Genomic DNA, 12,671 nt, shown 5'->3' on the forward strand with positions numbered 1-12,671 from the left:
AGTTCTTTGAATTACTTCTGGTTGTGTTTCCTGTGTTTGTGCTCTGGTTGCAGGGAGCAGCTGCTATCAGGAAGCAGCCTTGGCTACCTATTTACAACATGGGTGCAGAGAAAAATTGCCCATATGTGTCTCCATTTTGCTCTCTAACTTTGTTTCATAAATCCTAGGGAAATGGAATTCTAAAAGTTTACTTTAGTAGCAGTTTTTTTGGGGGGTGTATGTGTGTATCCCCCCCTTTCCTATTTTTCCACATCCAAATGTAGAACAGCAGGTTCAACAGCAATTTCAAAAGAAACATTTCATGTTTTTAATGGGAACATTTTTATTGGTTTAAGGTTATAAAAACACTTCAGTTTTCTAAAACCTCACTTTGAAGCCTAATTTGATCTGACAGTTGCAACATCTGGACTCAGCAAAACCAAGTGCACAGGTCAAATGGTTTGTTGTGTTCCCAGATATCAGATTTGGAGGGGAAACAACAATAGAGTTCTAAGGCAGAAAAGAATTTCAACACTGATCTCTTCATTCCTTAGACTCTCCTCAATGGCTATGATGGGACCACAATTACTGGAATAGATTTTTTAATAGTGAATTCCTCCTCTGCTTTGTAAACCAGCCTTAAAACCAGCTTTGTATTACTTAGTTTGCCAGTTTGTGTATGTTTGGCCCGTAGGGCCAAAACAGAAAATTAACCCTCCTCAAACACTGTGAAGAAAACATGTATTATCCCTGCATTTCCCTTAGTTTAGGAAATTAGGATAGCCTCCAACTCAAGTGAGTTTTGGTGCAGTAGACAGACATGAGCTCAAGCCTCCAAAGCAGAACAGAATGGTATTGAATTATTCTTGTAACAAGCAGCTTACAAAAAGATAAAGAGGGGTTGTCTGTAGAAATACACTAGGTGCCTATTTCAGAATAAGTTGATTATTACAGCAATCTGTAGCTCCGCTGAATGTATTAATTACAAGAAAGCAGAATCTGAAAAAGAATTTATAACCCAAGGACCTGAAGCCTGAGCAAGCTACAAGCTCCTAGTTTTAGCCTCTAAAGACACCCCTACCTAGCCGAGGAAAAGGCGGCTTCAACCACCATACTCTCAGACCTCTTGAAACAAAGGTAGTTTAAGGAGGGGCCAAACAAGAGCAAGACTGTGCTTCCCTCTCCTACGACTAAAACAGCTTCATAACCAACGCTACTCCCCTCGGATAAAAACAAAAAGCATTAACTGAACACATTCTTGATTATTTTCTTTGGAAGAGACTCCACCAAGCAATAAGCAGCTGCTCAAGATAACTGTGCTGCAGTCAACATGTATTTGCTTCACACAAGGAAAGGTCCCATACCCCACACCCCGAAAAAGAATTTATCTTCTAAAACAAAACTTTCAGAAATGGGGCAGGGAGAGAGATTGCTTAGACCGATACCATGGTCAACAGGAAAACCTTTCTAGTAAACCAATGCACAAAGCCTGTAAGTGCTCGAGGAAGTTGGAGGATCACATAGATAATTACATGCTCTATTATTTGCAACAGATCTGAGGCAGTAGAAAAATAGCTATATAGTGGTACCTCGGGTTAAGTACTTAATTCATTCCGGAGGTCTGTTCTTAACCTGAAACTGTTAGCACCACTTTAGCTAATGGGGCCTCCTGCTGCTGCCGCACCGCCAGAGCACGATTTCTGTTCTCAGCCTGAAGAAAAGTTCTTAACCCAAGGTACTATTTCTGGGTTAGAGGAGTCTGTAACCTGAAGCATATGTAACCCGAGGTACCACTGTATAGCTTCTAAGAATGTCTGATTGATATGTGTGCAAATTACAAACGATGGGACTTGCTGCCACAGAAAGCAGCAATGGCCCACAACTTGGATGGCTTTAAAAGAGGATTAGACAAATTCATGGAGTGTAAGGCTCTCAACAGCTATTAACCCTAATGGCTATGCTCTGACCTCCATGGTTGGATGCAGTATCCTCAATACCAGTTGCCTGAATCCATAGGGAGAGGAGAGAGCTCTTGTGCTCAGGTCCTGCTGCAAGATTCCCACAGTCATCTAGCTGGCCACTGTGAGAAGACGATGCTAGACCAGATATGCCACTGATCTGATATAGCAGGGCTGCTCTTGTGTTCTTAGCAGTTTGCGCTCCTATGTATGCCTATTCAGAATAACGTTCTGCTAAGCTCAATGGGACTTTCTCCCGAGGAAGTGTGTATAGGGTTGTAGCCTAAAAGATTGGGTCTTTATGAGAAAGGTCCATAGGTGCTTACTAATATCCTATTTTAGTGGCAACTAAGAATTATGTATATATCTGGAAGCAGACTAAATGCAATAACCGTCTCATTAATATTTGCATAGCTACAGACCTAGTTTCTAAGAAACCTTGTATAACTAAGAAAGTGCATAAATCAATAACTGCCAAGTCTTAACAATAATATTCATTTTGGGAAGAACTATTAATATATCATTGAACTTGATGATGTCAATGCCGTGTCAACCACTTAAAATCATGCACACAAAATTACTACAGACCCTCTCAGAAAAACTTAAGTTGTGGTTTGATGTTCCAGGAACACCAACAAGGCAGAGACTGGCAGCACCTATTTATATGAAATGTATGTGTGACAGAGTGTGTGGCTATGTTTATACTCAAATCTCCACCCCTGATCTGTTGTGGCCATGAGAAATTTGGAAGTTTTTCTGTTTTAGATTAAATGAACCTAAGCAGAATGCCTTAGCTTGAGGAAAAACCCAAACTGAAACCATAGTTTATGAAACTGCTTTGTTTCAAAAATAAAAATAAAATCAACCAGTTTAGGGCTCAGATGTAACACAAAACCGTGGCAAACCTAATATGAAAATGGAAGATTCCAGTCTCACAACCACAGAAGGGAGGCAGAATACATGTCCCTGAAGCTTGCTGTGGAACCTAGCCTCTGTACATACAGGAACCTAGCCTCTGTACATACAGGTCCTGCTTTTTGAACACAATGCTAGGCAAGTGTTCTCATAACGAGCTGACGATTTCCATTACTTCCTATGGGGAAACTTCTAATCCATGATTTCTCCCATCTCTCTCCTTTCTTCCCTCCCACTCTCCACCCTTCCTTCCATTGTTTCTGCCTGAAACTACTGCAGTCAACCAGCAAAAGACAAAAGGAAAAACTGCTTTGCTTGATCTCTCCTGTTCCAATTTGTCCAATTTTTTCTCCCTCACTCCATGGTTTCTGTCCAAAATGGTTGCAGCTGACCAACAAAACACAAACAAGTAAAGATGTGGACAAACTCTGGCTGTTTGGATATCTGAACCAGCCATTTGCGTAGTGAGATTTGGGTATAATTGTTTATGTTCACATAACTGAGAATTTGGATGACAAGCATTCCTATAGTGAGACCTTCATGTACTTACAATTCCAACACCAGTTTTGTTCAATACTTTGCTCCTTAAAGCCCAATTCAATAATATCTATATCAGGCATAGGCAAACTCGGCCCTCTAGATGTTTTGGGACTACAACTCCCATCATCCCTAGCTAACAGGACCAGTGGTCAGGGATGATGGGAACTGTAGTCCCAAAACATCTGGAGGGCCGAGTTTGCCTATGCCTGATCTATATCTTTTGGGTGATGGTTTCAGGAAATAAATATATATACACAGAGAGAGAGAGAGAGAAGAAATCTGGAGAGCTGCTCACTTTGCATTGCAAAAGAACATATAAATCTAACAAGTTGCCAAATCCTCTACCATCACAAGACTACTTCAATTACAGTCCAAGAAATTAATTTGGCCGAAATGATTCTACAATGTTTGTTGCCAGAAAAATGATTTCCATGAATCTGGAAAGAAAAACTTAAGTAAAATGAATACTCGGTGTATTTGCCTTCCCCATCTCATCAGTAGTTTTTCTTTTGGCTGCTAAGCGGAATTCAAGATTTTTCTTTTCAATATAAAAATCTTGGGTCCTCAAGAGATAGAAGCATACCAAGCACATCAGAAATGGCTAAGCCAATTATTTTTTAAAAGCTGTTTACTCACCCCCAAGAGGCAAGCCAAATTAAAAGAGCTCAGACACAAAAGCCACAAGGGGAAAGAAGGAAGTAGAAGGAAGGAAATTTCTACTATGAAATGCTGTTTGCAAAAAACCTTCTACAGGCTTCATGGTCCAGGACATTCATAGACACTTTTCCTTGTTTCAAACATACATTATAAATAACAGAGGGGGAAAGACAGGAGAGGAATTTCTGATGTGGCAAAAAAAAAAACAACCCAACAACCCTTGACATTGGTTATTTTTATCTTGTAAGGTCACAATTCTCAACCCACTTATTACGAGTCACTGCACTGAAGTCAAGGTGACTACTTTGAAGTAAGTGCTTTAAAGATTACATCCTTCAGCAGTTCTATACATCTTCTTAAGGCTATCAGAACAGAGCTGGAAAGTTTCACACCAACACAGAATCATTGAGGGGGGTAATTTATAACAGAAGCATTCTACTGTACATTGTGCTCCTTTTTTTTAAAAAAAATGGGTAATTTCAATATTCCCCCAGATTCTGGAGGTGGGCGATTTGAATAGACAATGTTTGATTTATTGAGCTGCAATAGTTTGGGGATATTAACATATGGCCCTGCTGGAACTGATTATTACAAAACTAATAAATTTAATATATGTTTAATAACGAACAAGCCTGAATTCTGCATAATGCAAAGTAAAAAATGGAAGGGTGGTTGTTGTTGTTTTAAAAAATAGTTTAAAACCAGATGAGCAGAAAGTGTCCTGAAATGGGAGGTTTAAATCACACGTTGGTTACTTAGCAGCACAAGGGCCCCTACGTGTCTGAGAACAGCAAAAATCAAGACAATAAGAGCCTTTTAAAAGACTGCTGAATATGCATGAGGAGCAGAAATCGGAAAGTTTTAATATGAAAGAGGATATGCTGAGAACACCTCTGAAGCAACACCACAAAAAAAGTTGCCAGCATGATAATAAGGAACTAAAGCTTTAGTCAAGTATCTGAATACTTCAGCTACTTTCCTGAAAGCAGCCAAGGTGCATCGACAGGGAAAAATAATACTTGTGCTGAGCAAGCTACTGCCGTCCTCTGACCAGAAACCCGATTGCTTTGTATATATAAAAAGCGAAACTTCCCTCCACCCTAAGAAACTTCAATATTATGTTTGAAGGCTCACATTTGATAATGCTGATCACTGGCTGAAGCTCATCTTCCACTAGAGCAGAGTTTTCCAAACTTGTGTCTCCAGACTACAACCCCCTAGCAGGACCAATGGTCAGGGATGATGGGAACTGTAGTCCAAAAACAGCTAGAGACCCAAGTTTGGGAAACCCTGCACTAGAGTAGTTCCACTACCCACTCCCATTAGCTTTTGTTAAAAATAATAATAGCTATAGGTTATGTCTACTTGTTCAGGCATACCTGATACAAACCTTCCATTATGTATGTACAGTGGTACCTCGGGTAAAGTACTTAATTCGTTCCGGAGGTCCGTTCTTAACCTGAAACTGTTCTTAACCTGAAGCACCACTTTAGCTAATGGGGCCTCCCACTGCCGCCTCACCGCCAGAGCACGATTTCTGTTCTCATCCTGAAGCAAAGTTCTTAACCCAAGGTACTATTTCTGGGTTAGTGGAGTCTATAACCTGAAGTGTATGTAACCTGAAGCGTATGTAACCCGAGGTACCACTGTATTATGATCGCAGGCTGCTGCTATCTTACCAACAAGCCCACCCTCCTCTTGTGGAACCTGTTTCCTAAAGAAGTCCATCAAGCTCCTGCTTTGATGAGCTATAGTAGTCTTTGGACTCTGGCCATTTGCTGTGCAGTGTGCTGCTGTAAACAGTGAAAGGTTAGACCCCCAACCTGGTGCCCTCCAGATGTTTAGGACAACTCTTCATAAGCTTTAGGGCCGTGGTCCAAATGCCCAGGTTGGGGAAGCCACTGTTTTATGGTATTTGCTTCTGGTTTCATTGGATGGTTTTGTTCTGGTTGGAAAGCTGAGCAGAATTATCAGTTTCAGCAGAGAAAGCCAGCCTCGTAACAAGGACGTTCTGATAAACAGACTAATGGAGCACCACTCCAGTCATGACAAAGGCTTTAGCGGCTTCCCTGTTGCTGCTGTTTTAAAAGTCTATTTAAAAAAATTTACTTGCCATATTTCCTGCGCTTTCTTGTAATGACTTGAAATTAACAAGCAATCCCAGGGTTTTTGTTTTAACATTAAGTGCGCAATTAGTATCCAGGCAGCAAGGAGTCTTGCATGACTGAATCATTTGCCACTGTTCTCTGTGAATTACAGCCTCTCCCCCCACCACCCCCCCACAACCATTTCAAGTTAATCTCAACAATTACCCAGTTATGCCTTAGCATAAAAATAGGCTATTAATAAATCAGGGATTCAACACCATTTTACTTTTCTAATGAGAGAACAATGCCCATCAACTTTTTTGAAGTGCTGTGCACTTTTCAAAAAGTACTGTTATATGAGCTTCAGTCTAATGGTTAAGTTGAACCATTAAATTGAACATATGGACTCCAATTCTATTCCCACTTATTTGGGGGGTAAGATTCATGCAACTCAGTGGGACTTACTTCTGAGTAGACATGCATAGTATCAGAAAATGTATCTGTCTCTACCAAGGAGACTATGAATCCTTGAAATGGGATCTTATAGAATTGTAGAGTTGTTAGGTACCGCAAGGATCATCTAGATTCTAGACCAACCCCTTGCAATGCAGGAATATTTCGCCCAACATGGGACTCGGATACATGTCCCTGGGATTCAAGCCTCATGCTCTACAGACTGAGCTACCATGATCTTGTTTCAGCTGGACTTAGTGGAAACTCTGCATGAAGAAAACCCACAGCTATTCTCCAGTTATGTTTTAGTGAAAAGACACATTTTGAACAGGATCTTGGAGCAATGCAATAAGCTCAACTGAGTATCAGTTACTAACAGCACAGCAGAAATGGATACTATTATGGGACCTAAAGAAATAAATGAAGAAGCAAAAGTAGTTATCATAATCAAAGATCTCGTCTCTATTCTTTCTACACAGCTAGCATTTCAAACAAGAATTGTCATTCTCAAAGTTCCTATGCTGTGCATCTCTCTCTCTCTTTAATTGAACAAGTGCTCTCAACCCGAAATGTTAAAAGTATAAAATCACATGCCCCATATCTAAATGGCAGAATGTGGCAATCCAAAGATAAGGTGACAAAACAGCCTTTGAGGATAACAATATTTAACCCTTGCAAGTGAATACATTACTGCCTTTGTCTCTACCAAAGCAAAATATGGATTTTCCTGCCTTTATCTCCATTAATGTATGGGAATCCACAATGACACCCTCCTGTTGTTCCAGACCTGCCTCCCCCTCCAAAGTGGGGTTTTACAATCCTGGCTGTTTTGAACTTTCCAAGAATTGGAAATTTTTGCATTTATCTGTCTGGAGAGACAATGGAAGAGTACATCATTGGGGGTAAAGTCAAACCATTGGACAGCTACAGTGCCTACTGTGGTTTTAGAGATCATACAGGAGAGACATGTTTTATTGTAGCTGGGGCAGATGAAAGTATTCAGTTTTGCTGTTACAGATGCACAATGGCGTTTCTTCTCTCTGCACTCCTCCCAGTGGTCATTCCTCCTCTGGTCACTGGAATCATCCAACCATACGGCAGAGTTAATGTTGCAAACCTTCATGCCATGTTTGCAGATATCTTTGTAATGCATAGTTGCTCTGCCAAAGGGCCTGGTGCCTGAAGCCAGCATGTTCTTGGGGATCCTGCCATCTTCCATTCTGTGTACATGACCCAAGCCAGTGTAGACGTCGCTGAGACGGAAGTGCAGACATGCTAGGAATGTGGGCTTGGAAGAGCACATCTTTGTTTGAGACTCTGTCCTGCCATGTGATGCCCAAAATCTTCCTGACACAACAGATATAAAAGACATTGCGGCATCACCCCTTCCAAAAAATCAGTGTGCTCCACATTCAACAAGCCTGGCAGATCTTCATCTTGGTATTGGTCATTAACATCACATTCTCCCATACCCTTTGGGAGAGGCAAGCCACTACTCTATCTGCCTTGACAATACATTTGTCCAGCTCAGTGTTGATGGAAAGGTTGCTAGTTACAATGGAGTCCAGGTGGACAAAATTATCTACCACCTCAAGCGTGTGGTCACCAATGCTGATATGTGGAGTGCTGGTAGCATCCTGACCCAGGGTGTTGGTCTTTGTCTGGTTGATGGTGAGGCCGAACTCCATGCAAGCTTGGGCAAAACAGCTGATGAGTCTCTGTACAGCTTCCTTGGAGTGTGCTGTCAAGGCTGCATCATCTGCAAACAGGTTGCCAGGTTGAGCAGACCTGAGACAACACTGGGATGAGGAGGAGTTAATATGGATGCCCTTACATTAATGGGGAAAAGGCAGGTGCAAATCCAAATTTTGTTCTAGTGTGGACAAACCCAAAGAGGTTTCTTGTGGATTTGCATGCTATATTTAAGTGACAGACCAACAAATAATATTTGGTTTCCCTAAATCTTCTAAGTAGTACAGCTAATTCACTGCTAAAAGGTGGGGGTTTTTTCCCCTTTTCATTTTTTGTTTAAATAGATGACATGGAATGCCAAGATTTACATGCTATTGCCTTCTTTGTTTTAAAGAAAGGAAAATGCAAAGGTTAAATAGAGATTGGAGACCAGACTTGCCCTCTGCTCACAGACCCAAAACCCGTAATCTATTCTACAGATTCTGCCAACAAAATTCAATGGAACTGCTTTGGGTGTTTATCCACATTAGCCTCATTACAAACTCTAAGCCTGAAAACTATTAAGAAATCCTACAATCTAGATCACTGCCACAGGGATTTATCATACTATTCAGAGGCAATTTTGTTCATCAACTTGCACAATGAAGTAGTTTATACTAGATTAGCAACCATCTCTCATAATGAATGTCCTGTTTCACAGCGGGTGGGGGGGGGGAGGGAACAAGCACAGTCATTTCTAAGTGCAGCTGCAATCCTGAGCAAACCATAATCAACCAATGGCCTCAGCACCATTTGTAAAATGGGAGATAAAAACTGCTGCAGCTCTCAGGTACTAATCAAGCAATCATATTGAGCATTACTAATGCATAGTTTCAAAAAGGGGCAAGAACCTTTGGAGCTAGTATGGTACAGTGATTAGAGTGCTAAACTAGGAACTGAGACCCAAGATTCAAATCCTGTCTCAGCCATGAAGCTCATGGGTGACCTTAGGCCAGTCGCTGTCTTTCAGCCTCACCTACATTACAGGATTGTTGTGCTGCTAAAATGGAGATGGGGAGAACAATGTGTGCTACCTTGAGATCCCCTGATATAAATTAAATAATAATTTAAAATAGACAGTGGTCCTATGTGTGCTTACCTGGAAATAAGTTCCACTGAAATAAAATGGACTCTCTGCCAAATAAATGGGCTTGAGATTGGGTTGCCTGGTTTGCTTTTCAAGCTCTGTGTTGCTAGATGCTGAAGGCACTAAACTTATTCCTGCTGCTTTGTGTTTGCCTAAACAGAAAGAGATGTCTTCCTTTCATTGTTTCATGATAACTCTCTTGTCTTGTTCCCCATTTTACCCTCCTGAAAATAAATGGCTTTCATTTTAGTCAACTTCTGTTAAGCTGCCAGCAGCAATCTTTTACTTCCTGTATTTTTGGGTTAACCACCATAACAGACTGTCCCAGCTGCCAGGAACTCACTATAGAACACAATTTGAGGGTTTAAGAACTAACGATGCAGTCAAATACACCTCTAAGGTAAAAGGTAAAGGACCCCTGGACGGTTAAGCCCAGTCAGGTTTGTCCACAGACAGCTACACCTCTACTCGGAAGTAAGCTTAGTAAGTTCAATGGGGCTTACTCCCAGCTAAGTGTGTATAAGACTGCATCTTAGGGCAGCAACACTTGCCTGGAAGTACATCCCACTGACTTAGGCAGAATTTACCCCTGGGTTAACATGTATAGGAGTGGTCTACAGTTCACACTCTTTGGAAATATTACACAAAGGAGACAATGGAAAGTTGTTTAGGAGACTCAAAATCTGCTTTTACTCTCGAAAGTCAGGAGACAAAGAGCTGTGGTGCCAGAAGATTAATTAGTTGCTTTACAAAATCCTGTCTGAAGGTTCCAGGAGAAAAGAACTTTTCATTCTGGACTGAAACATTGCTAAAAACCACAGACATCATTGAACAGAACAGAAAAGTGCTTTAGAAACAGCAATACGCATCGCTTGGATTGGTGTGAGAACTAGAAAATGAAAACACTCAACATGTCAGTTCATGTCATGTACATTACTCCCTCCTTTTTCAAATGATTCCCCGTCGTAAGATCGCAGCAGAAAATAAAATGACATTGAAGACGTTGATCCATATGACAAAGTAAGTTCAACCAATCACTCCTTTTGTGTTTCCAGGCTAACTGCTCAAACCTAAACATACAGATAACCCACAGCTACTTTCATGCATGAAAATACAGTAAACGAGTCCAGAGAGCTCCTAAATTTTAGATGTTGTATAGCATATGAAAATATTATGCACAAAATATTGTTCATGTGAAGAATCACCCAGAAGCACGCTAAGAGTCCACATATTAATCTTTTACTTTGGTTTTACTTCTCCAAGCTTGCACAGTGATGAACTCCCAAAAAAGAAAAAAGAAGAAAAAGCGTGCAAGAGCAAAGTTTCATAGACGAAGCGGCCCTAGGCACTGAAAGAAACTAAAGACACAGAGAAATGTTCAAACCATCTTAACCACTGAAGAGGGAGAAACACATCTTTAATTTTTTTTACAGAGCAGAATGACAAGGGAGATTCACCATCTAAAAATGAACAGAGACCACCCTTCCATTTCCTACTGCCTGCTCTCTCTGTAAGCATTCTCTACTTATTTGCAGTTTAGATTATTCTTTCCTAACACCACCAGGGCTGGCAGGGAGCAGAAAGTGGGGGTCGGCCACCGACAGAGTATCAAGACAACCATTGTGAGGACGTGAAAACGCAGGGGCATCACAGCATGTGGACTTTGGGGAGATAATCAGAAAGGCCAGCTACTGTGAAGAAATAAGCAACTGAGGACTCCTATGCTAAATTTGGAAAAGCAAGTAGGATAGGAAGGGGGGGAGAAGAGGAAGTCTTAGTGACATCGTATTTTACAGGAATTGCAGTGCTGATTCGAGGGCACAGCCCTTACAGTTCCTAGAGGAAACTGTATGTTCCACTGAGCCACGTTACATGGCTTTTGGAAAAGAAGGGGGGGTCCCGAGGAGAGCGCTGCCGATCCCCATTTACCGCTGAAGGAGCTCAGGAGCAGAACGAGTGGCTTCGGAGTTCGGCGAAAAGGAGCGGGGCTCGGGCAGGGCCAGGGGTGGGGCGGCGCCCGCAGAGATAGATAGAAAGGGGGCGGCGGGTACAGAAGCCACGGCGAAATTTGGAGAGGAGGGTCCTGGAAAGTCCCTCAAGTCCAAGGGAAGAGGCAGGGGGCGCAATGCGGGGGGGGGGGAGACAGAGCGGGGGGGAGTCGGCGGACCTAGACGGGTGGGCGCTTCTTCTAAAGCGGCGGCGCTCCGCCCGTTTACTTGGGAGTAAGCGCCGTCGAACTCCAAGAGGCTTCCTTCCGAGTAAGCCTTCGAAGGCTGGGCTGCAGAAGGCGCATTGGGGGGAGGGGGCCCCGCATCCCCGGGGCACGAGAGGCAGGGGGAGGGAGGGAGGGACACGACGGCGCGGCTCTCACCGAGGAGGAGCAGCTTCACCTCCCGCGCCGCTTTCTCGCCGTCCTCGCGGAGGTTCTTGTCGATCATCTTGGAGCGCTCGGCGGCCGCTTTGTCCTCGGCGCTCACGGTGCAGCCCATGGCGCCGCTGGGCTCGTGCCGGCCGCGGAGAGACTGTCGGGTAGAGCGAGCAAACGCGAGCGGAGCCCGGGCTGCCTCGGCTTGGCTTGGAGCGGAGGGGAGGGGAGCTGGCAACCGAGGGGGGTGGGGCCGGGGGTCGCTGCCCCGCGCGGGCGGATAGGCGTCGTCGGGCAGGGCGGTGCTGCTCGCTGGCTTCCTCCGTTGCCCTCCGGGTGCCGGCGCGGCGGGCTCTGAGCAGCCTCTGGCTGGGGCGGAGGGGGAAGAGGGCGGGGATCCGGGGGGCGGGTCCGTTCCGCTCAGCCCCAGCTCGGCTCGGGCGGGGAGGAGGAGGGGAATTCGGGCGGGCTTGTCGTCAGCGAGCCGAGGGAGGAGGAGGAGGAGGGGCGGCCCCGGACGCGCAGCAGGGAAGAGGCGCTGGGGCGCAACTCCGAGCGGCGTGGAGACGGAGGCTGAGGGAGGTGGAGGGCGGCGCGCGCCTCTGCCCCGGATTGGGCGCGGGAAGGCAGCTTGCGAAGGAGCGGGCTGAGCGCGCAGTGGGGACGAAGCAGCTGCTGCGGGACCGCGCGCGCGGGTTTGGCGGGAACGGAAGGAGCCGAAGCAGGGCCGGAGGCTTGTGCGTCAAGACGCGCGTTCCGCGTTCTCTGAACGAGAATTGAGAGGAACTCGTGGCAGTATGCGCCGGAGCGGCTGCGAATTCGGGCAGCCTGGAACTGGGGGCTGCTGTAAAAGTCTGCCAATGGCCTGTTGAAACGGGGGGGTGGGGGGAGGTCGAAGT

At 44.2% G+C, this 12,671-nt stretch overlaps 1 protein-coding gene across 2 annotated transcripts in view; it reads right to left on the minus strand.

The window, feature by feature from the left end:
• Positions 1-12,144, minus strand: part of GNAI2 (G protein subunit alpha i2) — a 132,545-nt gene extending 120,401 nt beyond the window's left edge. The window contains exon 1 of one of the 2 annotated variants that reach the window (XM_081900362.1): positions 11,779-12,143. In XM_081900362.1, the coding sequence (XP_081756488.1) occupies positions 11,779-11,896 (118 nt within the window). In that variant the 5' untranslated portion in view covers positions 11,897-12,143. Of the gene's footprint in view, positions 1-11,778 lie in introns of both variants that reach the window. The other variant, XM_081900363.1, reaches the window with a different exon arrangement.
• Between the last annotated feature and the right edge of the window lie 527 nt (positions 12,145-12,671).

This window comes from Podarcis melisellensis (assembly GCF_964234715.1).
Source record: "Podarcis melisellensis genome assembly, chromosome: 2".
Taxonomy (NCBI): Eukaryota; Metazoa; Chordata; class Lepidosauria; order Squamata; family Lacertidae; genus Podarcis; species Podarcis melisellensis.